The 24,664-nt window shown below is 39.2% G+C and overlaps 1 protein-coding gene across 2 annotated transcripts; it reads left to right on the top strand.

Moving 5' to 3' along the window:
* The first annotated feature begins 1,789 nt into the window (after nt 1-1,789).
* Nucleotides 1,790-8,746, top strand: LOC146714272 (uncharacterized). Of its 2 annotated transcripts, XM_085450745.1 has the most exons (3): nt 1,790-1,825; nt 6,055-6,949; nt 8,226-8,746. In XM_085450745.1, exon 2 carries the CDS (start codon nt 6,061-6,063, stop codon nt 6,922-6,924), a length of 864 nt encoding a protein of 287 aa, XP_085306871.1. In that variant the 5' UTR covers nt 1,790-1,825; nt 6,055-6,060; the 3' UTR covers nt 6,925-6,949; nt 8,226-8,746. The 2 variants fall into 2 exon arrangements, with proteins under 2 accessions (XP_085306871.1, XP_085306872.1); XM_085450746.1 differs by having other exon boundaries at nt 6,055-8,746.
* The last annotated feature ends 15,918 nt before the right edge of the window (nt 8,747-24,664 follow it).

Below are 24,664 nucleotides of genomic sequence, written 5' to 3'. Positions count from 1 at the left end.
GAGGAGTAGTTTGTATGATTCTGAGGATTTGGTTAGAGCTGCAAAGAAAAGAGTGGAGTTTCAATGTTAAATTCAGGGTCATGGAGGTAGTATATCACGTAATATTATTCAAAAGTGATCAGACTGTGGGCTCAGTTCCAGTGGTTGGATGTACAAATTCAGGCACTTGGACCCTCTTTTTATGATTTGTCATGTTCTTTCTATGCAATGGAAAATATTGCAGTGCTTATTGCTCATTAAAAAATGGATGGTTTCCTCACGTCTCCAACTAATATTTATCATATACACAACACATTTATTAGACTACCCCCCAATGTAATGTTCATACATTAAAAATTAACAGCATTTATATGTTTCTCTAATAGGTAATTCACCAGTATGTGCAAGCTATTTAATCAAAGTGATATTTTTAAGGCTAAAGTGTCTGGATTTTTACTTGTTACAGATTAGCTTCACATAAAGGCTCTGAATTTTTCCATCACCAGTAAAATCATCTGTGTCTTTTATCTGCTGTTTGCCCAGACCAGGGGTGCCCAATCCCGGTCCTCGAGAGCTACCGTCCTGCAGCTTTTAGATGCATCCTTGTTCCCACACACCAGAATCAAATGAATGGCTTGTTATCAGGCCTTTGCCAAACATGATGGCATGCTGAAGAGGTAATCAAACCATTTGATTCAGCTGTGTTGGAGTAGGGATGCATCTAAAAGCTGCAGGATAGTAGCTCTTGAGGACTGGGATTGGGCAGCCCTGGCCCAGACTTTTCCTTATCTTCTTTTTTCAAGGTAGATGTAAGTCAGGCGGTCGAGAAGCTAGCTTATCAATCAGAAGGTTGGTGGATCAATTTCTGACTCCTTTAGTGCACATGCTAAAGCATCCTTGGGCAAGATGCTGAACCCTAAGTTGCCCTGATGCATCCACCGCAGTGTCCATGTTAGAAAGCACTCAGACATAGATTGTATAGTATTGTGTGATTGGGTGAATAACACTTGTAGTAAAAACTGCTTTGAGTGTTTTAGAACTAGTCCACTTACGTCTATAAGACCAAAAGTGCTGTTGTAACCACAGCCATTGCTCCCTTTGAGGCCATTGAAAAGAATGCAGGCACTTTTGTTTTGGCTACACGTTTCAGACCCATCTATAATTATTAATAAAGGTTTTTATTTATTTTTTTAAACAAAGGTTTAAGCAAAGTCATCAACATTTGTAAGCATTGTAAACAAAAGATTAAAAAAAAGGTATTGCAGCAATGTAATGTGTTTTCTGAACATGCGACTGTGTAAACCTTCTAGACAAAGCACAAAATAAATACAAGCCTGCAAATGAGCACAACATGGTGAGTTTTCCTTTCATACATAAAATTGTTTGACCGTTGCGGTGCACCAAACTGTAAATAAGAGTACTGTATTTTTAAAAGAGTAAATGGTGAGCATCTGGAATGCTTTACCTCCTTCATAACCTCTCCTCCTCTGCCCTTCATCTGATCCTCTTCTGTTTTAACTCATGAACAAAGGAAGACGATTAAGCTGACAGAACCGTTTTATATCAGACCCAAGGTTCATCTAATGCCCATGAATGTGTCATTTTTTGTTGTGTCAGTGAGTTATATTTATGCACAATGGCTGATCATCTCTCTCTCTCTCACTCTCTCTCTCTCTCACACACACACACACACACACACACACACACACACACACACACACACACACACACACACACACACACAGGAAGTGAGTAAAACTTCTGAACTTCTTTGTCAAACCACTTCCTTGTACACTCATTTGCACTGGCTGCATTAAAGCGTCAACTGTCACTCTTCTCCCAGCTGGTAAGTTTCTCTAAATGTAGGCAGTTTAAGTTGCCTGATATTTACTGCATCTTGTTTATTTTTATTTTTATACAGTTCTGTAGTACGTAACTTTTGAGGCATGTAACTTTTACTTTTAATCGTATCCAAATGGCCTTCAAGATTCCTCCTGAGTCTTGCCATATACCTTTAAAAATCAGAAGCTGGCCATTTTGAGCTGCCGTACTTCATACATTGTACACTGTGAGTTGATTCTGGTTCTGTTTGGGCAGAAGTCTAGTTGCATGAGTAAATTTGTAAATCCTTATTTGTACGGATGTTCTTGAGCTTTCAAAGACTCAACCTAATTCAAGATAGGTTGAGACAAGATACAAAGCAAAAGAAAAAACTTTGGATTGTAACACTGAAACTGGAAGAGGAAGAAATAAAGGTTAAACAGAAGGTCATTGTAGGCATCGGCTCTTTTTTTTAACCAGTAATTTGCATCTCTGACCTGCCTTTGTGCTGTTAGCGTGGGCGCTAGAGAGAGTAGGCGAGGTGTGTTAGTGTAATCAAATTAGGGACTCACAGGATTGTGTAACACAGCAATCACAGGCCCAAATGTTCCTGTCTCCATGTGGAGGTCCAAGTCATATTGCCAAGAGAAAAACATTTTTTGTTTTAGCTGCAATTTACTCCACATCTGCACTTCATTCCCAGTCTCAACCTCATCTTTGGGCTCTGTCCATTTTGAACAGAGGATGGTGGTAAATTTATGGGTAATGACAGGATAATGGTGTGACACACCATATTAAATGTGCAACATGTATGCCAGTAAAGTAAAAATCATTTTACATTGTGGCTACATGAGGAAAACAATGGGAAGGAGAAAATTATTGTTTTTAATTTATATTTACATTCAAGAGGTAAACGATCCTCTAAAAGCTGCAACTGAACCAGCCAGCCTAGAAGGCCAATAATGCCAATTCTGACATTCACAGCCAGATTCAGAGACCGTAAGCTAATAATAACACAATAACTGTGATGAAACTAAAGTTAAGGAAGTCGTTCACGGTACTAATTTTAGTTCCACATTTCTGACTCATTATTACAATTCAACTAGAACCGAGGATTGGTTCAAAATTCTTATTTTTATTAGTTTAGAAAATACAGTTTTATGCCATTAATGCATTTCTGTACTAGCAAAGTAAAGCTGTGTTGAGAGGAGTAACTATATCGTTAGCCCCCTCTCTTTATTTTTGTCTTCCATCTTGCCTAATCTGTTTTGTAGTTCCTCATTCAGAAAGCAAACTAAAACAACAACAAAGTCTCTGCCAAAAAACACCAGAATTGGTACTTCGTGAGGAATGGTTGCAAGGTATTATTTTCAGTAGTTTAGATGAGAACATTTGATTGCAATTATGTTAGCAAGTGCTAACAAATTCAGTAACACACTGTGGGCTTTGCGAGCGAGAAGACATACTTAAAATACAGGTCTATAGATCTGTTGGTTACCATCTGAAAACAACCATTTGAAAAAAAGAAATAAGTATTCAACAGGTCTGTAAACACTTGCAAACTATTCCCAAAGCTGTAGTTAAACAGTAAAAAGTAAGACATGAACCAGAAACTTTTCATATTTTGAAATGTGATTGTTACACTGGTAAGGCACAAATGTTATTTTCAAGGTGAATGTTCATCATGTCTGGTTTCCATTGCGCTTTTTCAAGTTTCAGTACAGCTCACAGAGCTAGTTTCCAAGTCTGTCTTGTGTTTGCAGAAAAGTCATCTTACGTGTAAACTGCAGAAACTTTCGAGCTACCAAAGCAAACAAAAGCAGGTGTCAAGTGCAGCACCCTCTTTACAGTCGATGTCATCCAGAGACTCCCATTAACAATTTGCCAACTGAGATTACACATTTTCCCATAGCAACCATAGGTTGCCACAGACTTACGAACCAGTCTCCAGGCCTACAACTGAGACCTTAAATAAGCTCATCTCATCTGCTTTCTAATCCCAATAAACAACCAAATTAACACAGAGCAAGGACTGATAGAAGATATTATTTTCAGCGGCTATAACTGCTGTTTGAAGGTATTAATGTCTTTGTAATCTAGTTAGATCAAGCTATACCGAAAGCAGTTTAATCTGCTTTGTAATTTCTGAGTCAAAAGGAATACTTAGCAACTATCCATCCATCCATCCATCCATTTGCTTCCGCTTATCCTTTTCAGGGTCGCGCGGGATGCTGGAGCCTATCCCAGCTGTCATAGGGCGAGAGGCGGGGTACACCCTGGACAGGTCGCCAGTCTGTCGCAGGGCAACTAGGAAGTATTAAAATAAGATGCATTTTAAATAAGTGTCTTTTTATCTTTCTATGCCAGCCTAAACATACCTTGAAACACAACCTAACTAGTACTCAGTGATAAGTAGTTAAAAGGTGTTATCCCCCCAGTATTTTAGATGAAATAATTTGATGGAAGTAATTAATTAGTCAGCCAAAGTTACACTAATACTAATAAAGCACAGGGAGCAATTCGCACATCTCACATCCCTTTGAAGCTCACAGGTTGTTGTTAGTGGTCATTTCAAGCTTCACTTCAGTTCAGTGTATTTACTGTCCAATCATAGGCCAGTCACCAGTGTCCTATGCTCCTGTTGGTAATTGCTTCAATCGCTCATCTTGAAGTTAAAAAAGTGTATCTCCACCTACTTCACATTGTCAGCAGTTTTTTTCACCCATAAGTACTGAAATTCATTGACTTTCTCTGGTGTCTGGTCACAACGTTGCTGTGGTTGCTCCCTATATGGATGCAGCTTAACGCCTATTAAGTTAACCAGAATTTCACACCATGTGGTCATAGGCCTACTACACTAAGTGACACACTGTGGTGACACACATCTCACAATGTGTCACATTGTTTTTGTAGTTTCTGAGTCAAGAAGCATACTAATAGTAAGGTATGTTTAAAATAAGATGTAACTTTAACAATAAGGGCAAATCCCATTACACAAGCCTGTTTGTGCTCTCAAATGTCATGAGTAATGTTTATGTAAAAGGCCACATTTTGCCAAGAATTACATCAGAAGATCAATAGCTCATCTGCTCGCAGCCAGACAAATAAGAAAGAAAAACATTCCCCTATAACCCCCATAAAAAATAAAACATGCTGTTCTTAATTGTCATATTTTGAGAGATTTAAACAAATAATCAGAATCAGAATCAGAATACTTTATTGATCCCTGGGGGAAATTATTTTTTGTTACAGTGCTCCATTTTAAACCAACACATAAATAACACATAAAGTTAATGATAAGCTTTAGAGATGGTGCCAGGCAGACTTTTATTACCACCACAGTGTTTGGATGTTGTTGGATGTTGTTGGTAATTATCTTCTCATTGAACTCTCAAAAAGAGGAAATAAAGAAAGGCTTAGTGTCTTTTACAATATTAAACTATTAATTTAACATAAGAGGAATTAGTAAAACAAAACAGGCTGCCTGAAATTTATTCAATCTGACTCTTTAGAACAGTGGCAGCTGTAGGACATTTTATGCTATTTAATCTCAATAATGCACACTCGGAGCCTCGAAATGAAGCTGGACTTGAAAAACAAAGACCTTCTAGAAAATTATTACGCCTGTCAAAAGCTATCATCATTTGCTCTCCGGGTAACAAACCTTTCTCCATTTCTGTACAAATTGTGCATCAGCTGTCGGGCGAGTTGGTGCTACTTGAGACCAACAGAGTGTTTCGTGCTAATCTAATAGCAAACCGAACTTCCTGGTTGTCACATCCTGGCTGGCTGACAGCTCATATGGTGACAGGCTGTGGTTGAGGCCTTAATCTTACTTTCCATCTCATTCTGCAAGGGGACTTCCTCTATTATTTCTGTCTCGTTATTCTTTCTCTATGCTCTCCTTGCTAGACTTTCTTGTTTGATTTTTCTTGTACTTGTAGCATTCTTGTAATCTCATTTTATTTCTTGTCTAATCTGAAACAGCTGAGGGATAAGAAAAATGTTTCTTTGGGGGATGAAAGGAGAAAGCATACACCAAGGGAAATATTGACATCGTACTTAGCTTACACTGAGCACGCTGGCAAGTAATATTCAAATAAAAGTGCAAAAATAAACTAATTTTCCAAACAAGCAGTCCAAACCAGAGGTTATTTTTCTTTGCTTTCCATTACCTTCTGTAGCTGAAAAGAAGCTGCAGGAAAATCAATATCCCCTGCACTTTCACGGAGATTATTGTTTTTATCCACACAGGATCCAATGAAGACAGAAAGTGCAGATTCGAGGATGCCAGAGCCCCCTCCACAAGACCCTGGTATTCCCGAAGGCCTCAAAACAAGCCCCCTAAACACAGAGGCTCTCGGGGAGTTTGCCCAAAACATGTCAGAGCACATACTTCGATCAGTTTTTAGCCAAAAGGAAACAGTAGAACCTGAGGAGTCCATTTATAACCAAGAGCACGAAATGCTAGCTGAGGCGCTAGCATCCGCAGTGATTGAGATCGCTCTGAGTGAAGTGTGTAGAGGAAGAAACTTAAAGGACCACATGGAGGGTGCTGAAATAGAGATGGAGAACAACAAGGGTGAACACCAGTGTTTTGAGGATAAATCTAGAAGAGACCAAGAACACCAGACTTCTACCCAGCCTTGCCATCCACCTCTATCCCAGACAGGGCTTCCCGCTGTGGGATCCCTCGACTACCCCGACGCCCCACCGACCACGCCTCTTCTCCCAGAGCTGGAGAGGAGCAGAAGCAGCTTCGCCCGTAAGCTAAAAGGAGGCCTGGCAAAGGTTTTCCTACCCTCGCCTCCTCCACCAACGCCAAAGGACAAGGAGGACAACGGAGACGCTTTGATCAGCGACCCTCATGTGGAACTGATGGAGCATCTCATGCAGTCGCTGTCTACAGATGATTTGGGGAGAGGCAATTTCGAAGTAGCACCTCTGCATGAACCAACTATAGAGACTTTTGCACAGGCTCTGTCATGTGATATTACTAAGTGGGTTCTGGCTGCCAAAAAAAGAGAACAGATGTCACATGACAGTGATCTCAACCTACTGGCCCAACAGCTGGCTGAAACCATTATCACGTCCTCCATTGATGAAGCTAAAGTGCTTATCTAGGATTTAAAGTGATTCATGGAGTCAGGTATGATGAATAGCCTATATATATGCACACACAAGCTCAGTCCATGGACTATATATACATAAAAGGTGGACATAGCCACCATAACACAATCAGTTTAATTGTCTTTTGTAGCTATCTTAGTGTTTTTAAGTCAGACACGAAAAGTGAACCACTTATTGGTTAACAGCTTATGAGTAACAAGTCATTAACCAATTAGCATTTCCTGGTTTATCCACCTTTCTGACTCAAATAATGATGACAGATTTACAAAGGAATTTCATACTCTGTACACTATGATGTAAAACTAGCAACTGAGCCTCAAAAAGTTACCAGGTATTCAGTGACATCAGAGAGTATGGAAGTACATCTATAATAGCAGAAGGCTTTTTAGAAACCTGAGTAATCGCCCCCTGTTGGGCATCAGAAAGAATGCAGGTAAAAGCAAGATAGATAGACTATCTCTAGCATATACTTCTGTCCTACTCCACATACTCCTTCGCTACACGATGACATGACAAAACATTCTGTTCTGCAGCACAGGGAGAGAAGATGCCTGCCACTTTGAGTTCTCTAAGCCACTAAAACACTGTGGATTGTGGACTATCTTTAGAGTTGGTCTATATATACCCTTTCTGTGCAGCTTTTGACTACAATCCTCAGCAAGTCCATAGTCCTACCCATTACCAAGCCAGTACTTCTCTGTTGGTCACTCTGTAGACTTAGAAGCTAAATCTATCATTTATATATAGTCTGTGGGGTCTGTTACTGTTATTTCCTCTAAAGTAGGCAATACACATTATCTTACTCCAAGATTTGGGAATTTCATTTGTTACAGGAGTTAATATGATTCATTTGCATTTGATTGTAATATTATATTAATGCTATTTATTAATGATAACATATTATTATGAGTTCAACTGTGTATTCGTTTGTGTTTCTTGTTCAGAAATGAACTTGTCATTGAGGTTAAGTGGCATTTCTGCATCCTGAAAACTGCTGGATGATAAGTAACTGTTACATTTCATGATGGATTAAAGTACACTGGATCTGACTTTTATTTCTTTCTTACAAAACAATACTTGGCTCCAAAAGCAATAACCACATTTGTCCTTTGGATGGCAGCACAGTAAAGAAATTTCAGCATTTTTCAGCATGAGCTCAGCAGTGCTGACCTACTTGGGACATGACAACAACTGGAATTAATTTTGTTTTCCATTTAGGAAATCATTTACTTTTAAATGGTGGTCACCTGTCAGTAAAATTGTTTTGTTTTGTTTGATTTTGCTTCTATGGTCAGGTCCTGCCAAAAGGGAAAGCCCTGCTAAATATAATGCAGGGTACAACGACTTGCAGACTGCTATATCTGTAACAGAAGATGAAACTGGACAGCAGATGTTCTGTAGATGAACTTGTATCACACTGGATTATAATCAGACATAACATTGGCAAATTGTTTGGTTAGTTTTCTTTGTAATCACCCTCAAAATCTTTATGTATCCAGCATGACTCATTCAGCCCGTACACTGAGCAACGATACTGGCATTTTGGACAAATTTGTGTTCTGGCTCAAAGAAAGCTCGTTTTCATACTCACTTCGTCCTTGATGTCAGACCTTGGAAGAACAAAAAGAAAAAAGAAAAAAAAACAGGGCGCCACAGGTCTTAACCAAACACTGATGCAATCCTGGAATCGAATAAAAACTCTGTTTTCTTTTTAAATCAGTAACTACTTAAACACAGTTGGAGATTGACAAATTTACTGCAAGAAAATCTTTGCTGAACTTTTAAAGTGCTGTTTTGAATAAAGAGTCTCATTGTTCCTCTTAGTCACCGCTGTTTGAGTTCACACACTTTTTTGGTTCAAGAAACTAGGTAAGTGGGACACACAAACAGACTCAGACCCCCTTCCGCCCTCCCTTTTATTTTGCACAAACACAAAACACACACACAAAAGCCCCACCATACAATAAACAACCCAAACATGTGCAGATGATATGAAGCATATTTCTCTCTTTCCACTAAAAAAACCCCAATTAGGTCTGTATGTTAATACTTACAGACTTGTCTGGATGAGGTATAAACATATTAACAAAGAGTTCGAGCACAAATTACTAACATACAGCAGACATAAGACTTAGTGCTTTTATCATTTTCAGTCAACACTAGTAAGAAGGCAGTCAGTCGCTTCTGTGACGATGGAAATATTTGAAAACCAGTACGTCTTCATTCCTGGCAAGTCATAGTCTGCTCTTATTTTCAAATACAATGCCCTCTCTCAGACATGCACGAGGTGTCCTTTTTCCATCAGTGCCATGTTGTCTCAACAGTGAGAGAGGTCTCCCTCCCAACTTATACATTATTCTACAGATGTCATGATCCTTGTGTTTTGTTGGGTTCTTTTGTTGATTTTCTGGTAATAATGAAGTTTTAGTTATGGAGTTACTTAAGAGAATGGAACACATTGTCATTGTACATGTACAATGAACTTGTGAGTGCTCCACACCAACTATGCTAGAATAAAATATAAATAGTAGACAGCAGGAATAAATAGCAAGCAGAATAAATATATATGATGAAGAGGGATAGATACAAAACAAGAGAAATATATACAAAGAAAAAAAAGCCTTGGTCTGAGTGGAGTCTGTGTGTGAGTGATGAGGGTTACTCAGACTATGCCTCAGATGAGTGAGGTGGGTGGGCAGTTGTAGGGTGTGGGGGTTAGTGTTTGTTAATAGTCTTAATGGCGTACGGGAAGAAGCTGTTTGTGACTCTGGAGGTGTCCTTTCACTCTAGTATTCAGAGTCTACTTAGAAGAATTACTATGTTTTGACATTATTTATTGTTATATTTATTAATTTATCCTCTTCTTTTAAGTCATCATCTCTGTGTTGTTTCCTTGTTATGTTACTTGCTGTTTTATTTTGATAATCCTTTGTCTCACAGATCTTTATTTTAGTTATATTTCCCTTGTCTCATCACTTTATTTAATGAAGCCGCGTCTAGTTTCCCAGGTGTCTCCACTCTCAGCCTCAGTTTTGTCAGGTTGGGTGTTTTCACGCAAAGAAAAGTCAAAGTGAACTCCAAGCAAACTAAAATGCAGCTCTACAAACCACGTGAGAATGTTCAGCCTGCTAATTGGCCAGATGTGTCTGGGGCAGGAGCAACAAAAGTAAATAGAGGAAGAAGGTGCTGTGTTCTGGGCTATTGGAAAACACAGAGAACTTACCTTTATTTCATGGCTAGCTGCTAGCCTTTACAGATTATTACACATCTGTAATAGCGTCCAACAGTGAGAATACAAAGCATTCTAGGCTTGTAACATACAGTAATTAGTTTGGATTGGGGTCGGATCACATTCACACCACAAAAGTGATATTTTGGCAAGTGTGAAAGCACACTTTGGTATGCTTTGTGTGCTATATGTGTTTGTAAAGACTTTTGGAAACAGGAATTTATTTCCTGTTTTGGAATGTGACTTTCTTGGTCCCCTGTACTGAACTTTCTTAAAGTCCTTTTTTTTGTGTCATTCTTCAAGTCTGTTTTGTGAGTCCTACATTTGGGGCCTTTTGTCCAGAAATCATAAGAGTAGAAAACATTTTTTCCTGTGAAGGGGTATTTTTTAACCAGCGATGGGCACCTAAAGTCTCAAAAGTTTAAAGCTTTACTTCTGTTTTTGGCAAAAAAGATCCAAAGTTTTGAGGCAAAGAACAACATCTGGTGGCGAAATGAAGGCAAAGCAACCTCCAGAGCACAACTGAACCACAAGCATACCTTATTGTTTCAATCTCAGATCATGAATAAAAGCTCTGAAAAGACTAATGAATGCATCACTATTATGCATTAAAAAAATAATTATCTGTTGTAACTTTCATTTCTGGTAAAATGTCAGTCTGTAAATGTACATTGTCGTGCATCTGGAGGAATCCGAGACCAACCACCGTAGGGTCTGACAATGGGTCCAAAAATTTGTCTTTAAACATGTCAGTCATCAAGGTACAAAAAAATCAAATCAAAAAATCAAAGTTGATTCTTTACTGTCCCAGAATCAACTATATGGGTCATCCAGATAACTGATGGCAGTCAAGGTGCAGTTGCCTAGAACTGTAGAATCTCATCTGTGAAATGCACAGGGTGCCAGTGTTGGACCTGCCAATTTTAGTATTCAATAGCAAATGTCAAATGGGCTCCGTGGTACCAAGCAGTGAGCAGCAGAGGATGACAGGCCCTCAGACACCCTCGTGTTCCTGTTTTGGTCAGAGACATTCTCACCATTGGCCTACTGGAGGTCATTTTGTAGGGCTCTGGCAGTGCTCATCCTGTTCCTCCTTGCACAAAGGAGTAGATACTTGTCCTGCTAATGGGTTAAGGGGCTTCTACAGGCCTGTCCAACACTCATAGAGTAAATGCCTGTCTCCTGGATTCTCCTCTCAGATATGATGCTATACTCTGATTTGAACTTTTTTGAGCAGTGTATTTTTATCTTCCAAAGAAAATGTTTTTGGTATGAGTTACAGATTTTTGTCAGGGCAAGCAAAACAGCAGTGCTTACTAGAGCAGGGCGATATGACCAAAAATATTTATCACGATACACATTTGAAAATTTGCAATAACGATATAACTGACGATATAAATGACACTAGACAAAATACTCCTCAACTTTATTAGTGCAAAAAAAACAAAACAAACAACCATCAATGTATTTTCACTTAAACAAGCAGCTTTTTTATGTGCATTAAAGTTATATAAAAACGTAACAGTGCAAATTCCTTGCTGACAGTTTAACCAAAAGGCATTTCCAGTGGAAATTGGCTGACATATCCTCAGCATAACTATGTATAATATCTACAAAACTTAAAAAGAGGTTATACACACACAATACGGTAATATTATGTTGAAGCACAGTACGTATCACTCCGCGAGGCGCCGGCCTACGATAGCCGTAATGCTCCGACAATCCATCAAGCGGTGCGGCTTCGTAGCTTAGCAAAGTTGTACTAAAACATTTGACAGATTTTTGAGCACCATGTACCACATAAAATCATTTCGAGGTCAGTAAACACAACCAGAATTCATACATAAGGCGCACGGGATTATAAGGGGCACTGTCGATTTTCAGAAAAATAAAAGGATTGATTTTAAGTGTGCCGTATTTTCCAAACAACACGGTAATAACGACGGCCCGCTAGCATGCTCTACCAAAAATAGTGCTCTGTTGTGTATCTGACGGACGAAAGCTAGACCAGTTCCACACCAGTGAAGTTGCAGCATTTTTACAAACCAATTCTGGTTCATCTGTTTCATTCAACGATCCGCTTTCGCTCTTCTCATTCTGCGTCGCCGCCATGTGCGTATGTAAACAAAGGCACTGCGCATGCGCGTTTTACCCATATTCTATCGCGATATTTCCTTTTCTTATCGTTGCCCAACATTACACCAGTATTACCGTGAACGGTATGATACAGCCCAGCCCTAGTGCTTACCCGTTTAAAAATAGACATCGATTAAAACCTACCAAAGCTCTTTCCCTGCATGTCAAACAGCACTCTCTTATAAACCTGTTTGTATGCATTTAAACTCAGAGGTGTGGACTCGAGTCACATGACTTGGACTCGAGTCAGACTCGAGTCATTCATTTTATGACTTTAAACTTGACTTGAAAAAATGTTCTAAGACTTGTGACTTGATTTGGACTTTTACACTAATGACCTGGGACTTGAATTGGACTTGAACCGGTTTACTTGAAAAGACTTGATATTTCACCCCAAATATAAAATTTAACATGCATATTGTATAGAAAGTGTGCATCATGTATTCAAACCACACGCGTACGTATGTGTGCGTGAACTGTAGCACAGCCAATCAAATTAACCAGATTTTTTTTTTAAAGAAAAAAAAAACGCTTAAAAATTTTATTTTTTTCAGGTACATAAACTATGAAGTAGTCAACAAAAAACCGAAATGCAATATGCAAAACATGCAAGAAGAGAATCACAGACAGATATGGAACAACTTCCAACTTTCTCCGACAGTTGAAGTTACATAAAGAACAGGAGGTGGTGCTTCTCTTTTGCTACAATGAGATAGCTGACTTCATCTAACTAGCAAATGTTGTCCAGGCTCCGTTGGTGATACAGTTTTTTTAATGTGTATGATATTTTTGTCATGCTATTTTAAAGCCGGTCCTACAAGCGCATCCAAGAATAACATGCAGCGTATCTCAGAACTGTCGGTGAAAATTATTCTTGGAGCTAAGTTAAATTGAGCTGCATTTTATAGAGGTGCAACTTCACAATTTGTGTATATTTTCTAAGTTCACTATTTTGTCATGTGTTGAGAAAAACACAGATTTTAAAATTACATGGTCTAATATTTACATTTAGCATATAACTGCAACATTCTTTTTTCATTTTTTTTAAAGACTCGAAAGGACTTGAAATTCAAAGTTTCAGACTTGTGACTTTACTTGGACTTTTACACCAGTGACTTGAGACTCGACTCTGACTTGCCTGACATTACTTGAGACTTGACTTGTGACTTGAGGATAAAGACTTGAGACTTGAGGATAAAGACTTGAGACTTACTTGAGACTTGAGGATAAAGACTTGAGACTTACCTGAGACTTGAGGATAAAGACTTGAGACTTACCTGAGACTTGTGGATAAAGACTTGAGATTTACCTGAGACTTGAAGATAAAGACTTGAGACTTACTTGAGACTTGAGGATAAAGACTTGAGACTTACTTGAGACTTGAGGATAAAGACTTGAGACTTACTTGAGACTTGCAAAACAATGACTTGGTCCCACCTCTGTTTAAACTACTGCAATATTGTGGCCACAGCTGGCTACAGTTTCTGGAAGCAGGTTTTTCCTCTGCTTAATTACAAGCTTTTGAAATCTGTAGCATCCATCAGTGTCATGGGTATGTCCGTGTTTTGTTATGAAGGTTGGAACTGGGCAAGCTGAGGTAACCTTTCCTGGTTTGCAATGTGAGGGTTCTGTCTGCCCAGGCCAATGAAAATTGTGAAGAATTTTATTGCTGTGTCCCCACCAGAGATGGGCAGTAACGCGTTACTTGTAACGCGTTACTGTAATCTGATTACTTTTTTCAAGTAACGAGTAAAGTAAGGGATTACTATTGCAAAATCAGTAATTAGATTACCGTTACTTTCCCGTAGGAACGCTGCGTTACTGCGTTACTAAAACCGTGATTTTTTTTGCGAGAATGTCTCATGACAGTGACGTAAGCAAGTGCGACGTTGGTGACAGCAGCTGTGTGCAGATCAACAATGGATAATATATCGAGTGCGGGAGAGAGTATGAGCGTGCAGCGTTTAAAGTGTGGAAGTACTGACCTTACTTTGAGTTTGATTCCATAAAAAGTGACAAAAACATTAGCGTCCATCGTGCGTGGGAAGAAAGCTTCTTTTTACAGCGAAAAAAACCCCTAAACTTCCGAGCAAGCACCGAGTAGCTACGACGTGATGGGAAACTCAGAGACACTCGCGCGGATTCTTCAACTGACCGCAGCACACCTGCACCAGGGTAACCCTCCGCCTACCCTGCTCCTGCTTTACAGGTGAAAATAGAGCAAAAGGACCGCTGAGTCTTTGACTTTATTTATTTTCTGCTGTGTTTTACTTGCATCTGTTTGAAAGAGTGAGTGAAAACACAAAAAATATTTTATTTTATGTGCTGGAATGTGCAGAAAATAGGTTTAAATGTTAAACGAATTTATTCAAGTCAGAGAATGTTGCATATAATTAAATGTTTTGCTTGATGCATAAAGTTAAAAGATTAAAACTGATAAAACAAGTTAAAAAAAGAGACTTTTCCATTTGATTACATTTTGTATGATGGATTATGTAGAAAAAGTAGAATTGGGCTGAAAGATCTATCACTTTATCACCTCTTCAGGTTGTAAATCGTGTTTTTAAAAAGTAACTAAGTAACTAAGTAATTAATTACTTTTGAAAATAAGTAATCAGTAAAGTAACGGGATTACTTTTTGGGGGGAGTAATCAGTAATTAGTTACTGATTACTTTTTTCAAGTAACTTGACCAACACTGGTCCCCACTCCACAGAGATCTAAAGTCCTCCTGAGATGACTAAGGTAGATTAAACCTTTTAGCATATTTTGTTGCCTTAATGTCAATTTTAAATGCCTGACACAGCTACTACTAAAGTCTCTTGGCCTTGTTGCCTTGGTGATATAGCATTCAAGCACATCAACAATAAACTCCTCTCACCTCTACACAGCTGGCTAATCTTTCTGTGATGTTGAACAGTTACAGAAATGGACATTATCGGGCTCCTTTAATCAGACACTAGGGATGTATTCGGTCATCGAAACAAAAATTTTGGCCTTTAAAAAACGGAAACTGAAGATTTTGGACCTAAAAGGTGCAAAGCATACTTGCTGGCTTAAGGTAGAAACACATTCAAAGAGACCACAATACACACACGCTGGCTTGGCTGCAGCAGTATGTGATAGTCCCTCAGCTCTGATACATAATATGTCATGGAATGCTTACTCTGAACTTTTAACTCCCACTGCTGATCACCATTGTGTTTTCCTACCACGGGACGCTAACTGACTGACACACTCACAAATATACACACTGACACACAGGCGCATAGATAAGCTGCAGGGCTGGGTGGACAGCTGTGGTGTCAGAGGAAACACACACATCTGGAGAAATGCTTGTTGTGTTGTCAGGTGGTTGGCTGCCAGAAAGACAAAGGGGGTGGAGAGGGGAGAGATGGAAAAGGGAAGAAGTGTAATGATACACATAGGAGGCATAGCAGGGGGGTTCTGTATACCCTAGTAGTAAATAAATTGCTGCAGCTGTCTCAGTCTATGGAAGGTAAAGCCATTGCTCATATGAACCCTGAATTAAATTTAAAAAAATAAATAAAGAGAGCACCAAGATAAGCATTTTAGGGAAAACTAGGAAAAACTTGGGGTTTTACACTGTTATCACATTTCTTATGAAAGAAAATCACCAATGAGTTCGTAAGATTTAACACCAAATACTCAATGTATTCATAAATCAAGATAGATTTCTCAAAATCAAGCCACACAACAGAGAAGTTTCAAATAATGAGGTCTGTATATGTGCAAGTAATAATTCAGCTGCTTGTTTCAGATAGTTTGTGATCATTAAGGCCAAGTATAATTAGATAACATTTATTTGCAACTGTCACGAATTAAATTTAAAGCAATAAATGAGCATTTGATGCCTTCAGTACACACACATTGCTTTCTATGTGATAAATGTGATTTAATAAGCAGAACACCTTAAAATTCTTGGTCTCAGAGGTTTCTCAGTATTGCACGTAGAAAAGGAAAACTGCTGATCTGTGTGCTGATCTGACCATCCTCCATAAAGCTTTGTGGTCCAGAGCATTACAAGTGCCGTACCAGGTCGTGATATAACCAGACAGAAATCTCTTGATGGTGCATCAATAGAAGTTGGTGAGTATTCTAGAGTCCATGCCAAACCTCTTCAGCCATCGCAGGAAGCAGAGCTGTTTCGCTGCTTTTGTGATCAAATCCATGTAATGTGACCAGCTCAGGTCCTCACTGATGTTGACGCCAGAAACCTGAAGCATCTGATTCTCTCCAACCCTGTCCTGTCGATGTGAATGAGGGTGTGCTCTCCACCCCGCAGTTTGCTGTAATCTGCAATGAGCTCTTTGGCCTCGCTGATGTTGAGCAGCAGGTTGTTGTCCCAACACCATGATGTCAGGGCTCTCATCTCTGCTCTGTAACCAGACTTGTCTCCATCTGAAATGCAACCAATAATCGTGGTGTCATCTGCAAATTCGATGCAGTTTGGACTCTAGTGTCGAAAGGGCGTAGCCATGTTTTTTTCTCCAATTTTAAAATTAAGAAAAGGAAAACAAAATTGCAATAATTAAAATCTTTTATATCTTTAATAATCAGATTTTTAGATTTATGGAGTACTTGAGTGTATATTTCAATGGCAGAGACTTTCATGAAAATCTCTTAGAGGATTTTAAGTGTTTCTTGCATCACCAAAGTGTTGCCAGCTGCGTTTCTCCCTTTGCTCCTTAAAGTACCTGACTACTCAAAGACCTTTTTCACCAGTCCTCCACTTGATCTTCTTTGATTTCATTTCAGCCCAATGCCAGGACCGCACAGTGTTGCCATGTGGATGGTACTTTTTGTTTTAAATAAGAACACCATGTCTTCTGATTTAATCCTGATCAAAAACACTGTATGAAAATCGTAACATTTGTTTTCAGTATCTTTCCAGTTAGTTATTCTATCATTTCACATAATGTCAGTTTAGATTAAATGGATTTGTTTTTTTTAAAAAAGACCCTTAAAGCTCTTTGTCGAGACCTACATTGATCTGATTGTGCAGCAGCAGGAGAACTTTATACACTGACTTGCTGTACTACTGGTTTCACTGCTTTGACTCACTGAGAAAGTGGTGTCTTTTATTCAACTTCAATTAAGTTGTTTGTTAAAGTCTTAAACCACCAAATTGTGTGCTGAATTGAATTTCTTAAAACAGCCAATAAAACTGAAAAACTAAAATCTCAAAATACAATTGAAGCAGGTATGAAGACAATTTTTCTTCACTGCCAAAATAGCCTGCAAAAACCTGCGCAGTGTACAGATTGTTCTATTTTACGAGGGTAAAACTGGCTCAGCATTCATAAATCAGAGTGAAGTGTAAGTTGGACACATGCTGTGCAACAATACTCGTATCGATATTGAACCGTTCGATACAGTGCTTTCGGTTTGGTGCGCATATGTATCGAGCAATACAACGTTTTTAATTTAGTTTATCAACTTTCCTTCTGACGATGCTGTCTGTGTTGAGCGCTCAGTGGATCTGCGCTCGACAGTGCAGCCTAGGCGGAGTAGTCGAACGCAGATTCACTGAGCGCAGGGCAAGCTAGCCAGACAGAAGTTAAGCTCTCCTTGCAACATGGCAAATTGAACCTCCCCCACCCTCATTCAGATCTGGCGTTTGGAACTATTTTGGTTTTCATGTGACGTATGACCCTGAAGGTAAGCGCGTCATGGACTAAAGTAAAACAGTATGTTGGATGTGCCATGCAATGCTCAATTACATTAGTGGGAACTAGTGTGTTAGCGCAGTTAGCTCGTTAACGTGTTGGCCGTCCAGCCCCATGCACGGGGCGATCCGCGGTAGCTCGTTAACGGAGATTTGCCGTGTTGTGGCGTTAACGTCATTTCAACGAGATTAACGCTGACAGCACTAGTGGGAACACAACGAATATGACTGCACATTTACGCCGACATCATCCTAGTGCAAAGACAAGTGGAAGCAGACAAAAACAACAAGCAAGCATGCTACAAACGTTACCCGAGTCATTTAGACAGCCGTTAGCACATGATTCTCCTTATGGGGACCTGATATGTTTAATATGCTGCTGAGAATATAGCCCAGAAGAAGCGGATAGTATAGCTTTTATTTTGGAAAGAGCCATTTCTCTGTAATAAACTCTCTTTTCCAAAGATGAGTGATTTCTCGATCAGATAGATTTATTTTTTTTATTACTTTGTTGTTTCAGCAACATTAAATTTAAAAACTGTAATTTTGAGTTAATATATATATTTATAATTTTAATAAATGACAAATTAAAAAGGCATGAACACTTTTTTTTGTATCGAAAAAATATCAAACCGTGACACCAAAGTATCGAACCGAACCGAACCAAACCGTGAATTTTGTGTATCGTTGTACCCCTGCTGAATAGGGCTGATAAGTTAAACAGCTTTTCATCAGAAAAATGTACTGCCATATTTGAAAAAACAACAGACAATTTAGCATGGTATCCACTGATGCTTAAATACTTTTCTTTTTCCTTTCCTCTGACCATCTGGTTGTGAAAATACTCCAACTGTTTGGAAAGTTGGCACTTTGTTCCTCTTTTTTCCAAATTGAATAAACATATCAATTTTCTTGCTGACTTGTCCAACAGCGGGCTGGAGTCCATCCCAGCTTCCATAGGGCAAGAGGTCCTGAACAGGTCATGAGTCAGTCATGTGGCTACTACAGACAATCAGACATTTGCATCTATTTTGAATCACTGGTTAATCTAACATGCGAGTGTTTGAACTGCATAAACCCATGAAGGCACAGGGATAGCATGCAAACTTCACACATAAAGCGCCCAACTTACTTGTTGCGCAATGACAGTAGTAATCAATTTAATTCAACCCAATTTTATTTTATTAATATAGTGCCAAAACACAACAACAGTTGCCTCAAGGCATTTGATATTGCAAGGTAAAGACCCTACAATAATACAAAGAAAAACAGAAAACCCCAATAATCATATGAGGAAGCACTTTGGCGACAGTGTGAAGTCAAAACTCCCTTTTAACAGGACAAAACCTCCAGCAGGCTCAGGGAGGTGCAGCAGTCTGGACTCACCTTGATTCCTCACAAACTGTTTGTATGAGGTTACTGCTGAGTGTAATCTAACCTGCTTACATGAATGACAATTGTGAACAAATCAGAGCTAAGGAGTTTTCTAAATATGTAACATTAAATAATGGTCAAATTTAAAATTTCACCTGAAGGAGCAGACATTGTCAAAGTTTGGATCAAGCTGTAGACTTTTGTGATCACTTAGAAAGAATAACCTGAAACTAAAGAGAAATGCTGTCTTGTTCTCTGAATATACATCATAGAATCACATGAACTGTGGAAGAATACATACAGCAGCCCATTCTTTCCTTGTCATGCTTGCAGGCTGCATTAAATGCTCCCAAGGGTCACTATTAAAAAATAAATGCAAAAGTGAGTTGAGACAAGGAGGTCCAGATCGCCTTTCTCTGGAAACAGTTAAGTCCACCTTAATGCATCATGACGTTATGTCAGAGTTGTTACCAAATTAAATGAAGATATTTTTAGAAGGTAAAAAGATTAGATATTGTTTTGTAACTGTGACAAAGTCCCAGTATTAGTTTTTTTAATGGTAGTATTGCATAAGTTTAAACATTAAGCAGATATTAGAGAACAATAAGGGACATTACCACTTTTTTTGCCCTAACTGACAGTTATGGACAGTTTTTCTTGGCTTTTCTGGCAAAGTTTAACTTGGATTTTAAGTGATTTGAAAATATCCATTCTACACTGATTGTACTGCATGCCAGCCACATTGTTTCCAGGCTGAATCACTTGCACATCTCAACACTTACAACTTGTCCGAGACTTGCATGTGTATCAGTGCAGGTGCTGTGTATTACATGTGGGGTCAAACCCATGACCTTGCAGTGCTGAAACATCATCCAGTCAAAGACACCTCCCACAGTGGTGGCAGAATCAGCCCACCAGGGGTTAACTTTTAAACCCAAAACAGTGTCCCCTCCATCATAACAACCATTTTTGTGGACATGGAAAGAATCTGGCTCTTCTTTCACCATCTGTGTTTTTATTTCTTTCATTCCAAATTTGATTAGGTCTCACCTGCAGAGTACATCACAGTCTTCTTGGACACTGAGATTTTAAAGTCCCAGCAAGATGTCCCAGTTGGAATGAATAGCTTTTACATCTGGTTCTAAAACCTCTGGCACTTCTGTATCACACCACAACAACTTCCAATCTTCAAAAGGCTTTTCCCAGAAAAAGTGGCATTGAGAGCAGTAAACGCTCTCAGATTGTACTGCTACAGAGTTTCACGCATAAAAGTATCACCTATTCTTCAATGCAACAAAACTGAAAGAAAAACGAAACACACGGGGAAGTGCCTCCGACTCTGGTTTCTCTGGTTTAAACATCCTCGGAGGCCAGTCCTGAAAATGTTTCAGTTTTTCTTCAGACTAAAGTTTTAAAAACAGAAGTGTTGCTCTCCAACTGGCAGCAACCCAAGGTTGCCTCCTTTGTCAACTCATTGCCTCCCATCATTGATAAACAGCTCTGATGCTGAACAGACACACGCAGCTGTTTGTGGCAGTGTGCAAAGGGCGTTGTTTAGAGCTGAACTGCAAACACTGTTTCTGACTGTCCACTAAAGCTTTAGATATGCACTAAATCATGATTTTATTTCCAAAGACAATAAGACAACCAAGACATTGGTGATTTAAAGCAGGATGGAGTCTTTATGCAACATTTTGACTGCAGACCCTAATAAAATCATCCCCAAAGGTCACATCTCTGAAAAGACCCAAACGCTGCTTTGTGATGTTTTTGGAAACTGATGTTAAAATATATAATTGTGGCTGCACAGATAAACTGGGGGGCGTTGGGTAAATATTTGCTCTCAGACAGGGTAAAGATTTAGAACAGACTACAGACATGCACACAAATGTGGCTCAGACAGCCGCTCAGAGAATACAAAGATTACAAGACAGAAAAGGAAAAACATTATTTCATCAATCTGTTTCAGCATATTTATTAGTGAAGACTAAGTAATGGGCAAAAATTCAGGTTTGAGAAGTTGGAACCACAAGATTCAGTTGTGTGTGTGTGATTATTGAAAGGTTTTTGTAAACAGCAATCTGATTGGTCTTTCCAGATCTCAACAAGCAGAGAACCTTCATGAGATCATTAGAAAGACTGCGTATTTAAGGCAACAAGATCCTGTGTTGAATGTCACTGCATTTTTGTGCTACTCTGCATTTAAATACTAGTATATATTAATGTCTGGCTCTCTTCCACAGCATCTTTGTCAAGTCTTCCTCACACACAACCAGTTGAGACGGATGGATGCCCCTCCCAATCCTAGTTCTTCTGGAGGTTTCTTCCTGTTAAAAGGGAGCTTTTCCTTCCCACTGTTGCCAATACCTTGCTCATAGTGTCACGGACTGCGATGGCAGACCGTGGGGATGTGGGGAAGTAGGACCCAAACAGACTTTGTGTGATGAAAGCTGTGAGTTTATTTACAGTGAAGTAAATTATATACAACAACAATAAATCCCCGTGCTTCCCCGACTCTCGTGCCGTGTCTTCTCCCTAGTGACCGTTCACCCCGTGCTCGCTACCCTCTCATTTTCGCAGTCCTCCTGAGATAAATCACAGAAGCAGACGTACGAACACTCTCACAGCGACAAGCTTACACTCAGACTGACTTGCCGGGAAACTGACGGGAACTCTCACGCAACGATCCAGCGTCCAGGGGAGCTGAGCCACACTGCTAAGTAGCTCCCCCCGATGAGGCTGACCAGCTGAAAGTGTGTGTCATCATCCTTGGGTGTGGCCAGCCACCTGGAAGGGTACACTCGCCGGGCCTGATGGTGCTTGTAAACCGGCCTACCGGATACACCAGCACGCACACCTGCAGCAGGGACACGGGGACATCAGCACAATACGCACACACCTGCCATCAAAAATATAAACAAGTCCAAAAAACACATGAGCTCTGGGTTCCCAGACTCAGGCCCATGACACATAGTGTTTTGATTGTTGGGGTTTTCTTTGTATTGTTTTGTATATTGTAAGGTAAAAACCCTACAATATAAGGTGCTTAAGGTGACTATTGTTGTGATTTTGTACTAAATAAATAAAACTGATTTGAACTGAATTAAATGTCTTGCACGAATGAAAGTGTGACCGTTTTTAATGACAGATGGATGCTGACACAGCAGGCTACAGCTGGTAGTTCTCTGCTAGGTTGTGACTCAGGATGTACAGCAGGTTATCTATTTATTGGAAGGTTAATAGTTTGATTTCCAGCTCATCTAGTCTGCATGCTGATTTTTCTGTTTTGTGCCCTGCTTTTAAGCTATGGAGTCTTGTTTATGTTCCTTATAGTTCAAGTTGTTTTTGAAATTTCAAGTTATTTCTCATATGTTTGAGTTAATAAATCAAAATGGATTGGTAAATATGTGGAGTACACATGCTTGTTTCCACAACAGCAAGAACATAAAATATATATAGATATAATCTTTATTTTTTATTTTTGCAGTTATGGAAACAAGCTTCCACAGTAATCTTAACAAGTCTTTTGTTGTGATTTTTTTAATAGACTATGGCACTCAGACTCCTTTCACTGCCTTTTTATAGAATCTGGCTCACTCTATACTCACTCTATAGAAGTAATCCTACTTACTTTCAGAAGAGATGTTTGTTGCCTAAGTATCTCTTAAGCTTTTGACACGGTGTTGGCATTAACACAAAACAATCCAGCTGAAGCCAAAAGGCAGGTAGACTTTTGCAGGAGCTCCTATTGACAGCCTTCTTTTTTAAAAAATCTTTCGGAGATGAGTCACCAGTCCACCAGTGGTTTTTGTGGTTTGCTGCACACGGCAAAATAATGTGTTCTGATCATCAATCTCCCCGTTGCTGTCAAAATGTTTTTTTTAATCACAGGATCTTCATAACAAAAGACCAGGGCACACCTTTCCTCACAGCACACCATTTGTGATCCACTTTTGATGAGTTGAAATGTGTTGTTTTAGTTGTACTTTACACACAGTCAAAGCACACACAGGTAAAAATGCACAGGCCAAAAAGTGTGTTTTATGTTACTTTGAAATTATATTAAAAATACAATTTTTGATATAATTTTAAGCTATTTAAAGACATGAATCGCATCACACCAAAAGTCAATTAAAAACAGCATTACTCAAACTCACTCTTCCACCAGTAGACAGGATATTTAAAATGCATAGTGGAGGAACAATAACCAAACCCAGTGCAACACACTTCAATCTGTGACAGGTGGTTTAAATCAACTTTGCAAATTCACATCTGAACTTTAAGCAGCTTCGCCTACCGCCTCCTCCTCATCAAACCAGGAACAACCAAACCAGCAGGCAGCTAACACAGAAATAATAAGAAACGCAACTTAAACTACATAACAAGATAATGTCAACTAACATTTACAATACAGTGGAATATAATAAAATAAAGAATTATTATTAATGTCTGATTTATTTATTGATTGTAGGATGACAATGCTAATAATAATAATTATTGTTGTTGTTATTATTACCTCATGTGTTATTATGTTGTCATGTTGCTTCAGTTGTGTGGATGTGGATTCAGCTGTAGCCAACACCATTAAACAGCTGTCTGTGTCTGTGTGCAGTGCACGCCATACAGTTTGAGTGCAGGTTACTAACCCAGCTGACCCGTTTGTTGATATGTCCAAAAACTTTTTATTTATTTATGGCCTTCAGCATTGTATTGGCAGGTGTCCTGGTCCTCTAGATCAGCGGTCTCCAACCTTTTTTGCGCCACGGACCGGTTTATGCCCGACAATATTTTCACGGACCGACCTTTAAGGTGTCGCGGATAAATACAACAAAATGAAACTAGTACCGGTACCGAAAAAGAAGATTTATTCATAACACACGTGAAAAGACCCAGGAAAACCGAGTTAACGATAAAAACGATAACAAAATAACACTGAAAACCCTGAAAACCATACATTTCACACCTGAGCCTCAACTCTCACGGCCCGGTACCAAACGACTCACGGACCGGTACCGGTCCGAGGCCCGGGGGTTGGGGACCACTGCTCTAGGTGAAACAGGAAGCTACTTACATGTACCAGCCACAGGTTGGGTTATCTATCATCTGTCACCTTGTATAGCATACTGAAGGACATCAGTGTAAACATCTTGTATTCTTCTGTTACATCATTAGACACAGTATTCAATTCACATTTTATTTATACAGCCCCAAAATCACAACAACATAAAGGCCCTACAATAATGTAAAGAAAACAGAGAAAACCCCTACGATCATTTGCCCACCTATGAGCAAAGCTTTGGCAATGGT

Source organism: Copadichromis virginalis, linkage group LG3 (genome assembly GCF_057382275.1).
Source record: "Copadichromis virginalis isolate Kocher_CV1m ecotype Utaka linkage group LG3, C_Virginalis_male_GT1.1, whole genome shotgun sequence".
Lineage (NCBI taxonomy): Eukaryota > Metazoa > Chordata > Actinopteri > Cichliformes > Cichlidae > Copadichromis > Copadichromis virginalis.
This window is presented reverse-complemented; position numbering and strand designations above follow the sequence as displayed.

What these genes read in the sequence shown, in the direction of transcription:
- LOC146714272 (XM_085450745.1), top strand. Translation starts at nt 6,061, where the DNA reads ATGAAGACAGAAAGTGCAGATTCGAGGATGCCAGAGCCCCCTCCACAA.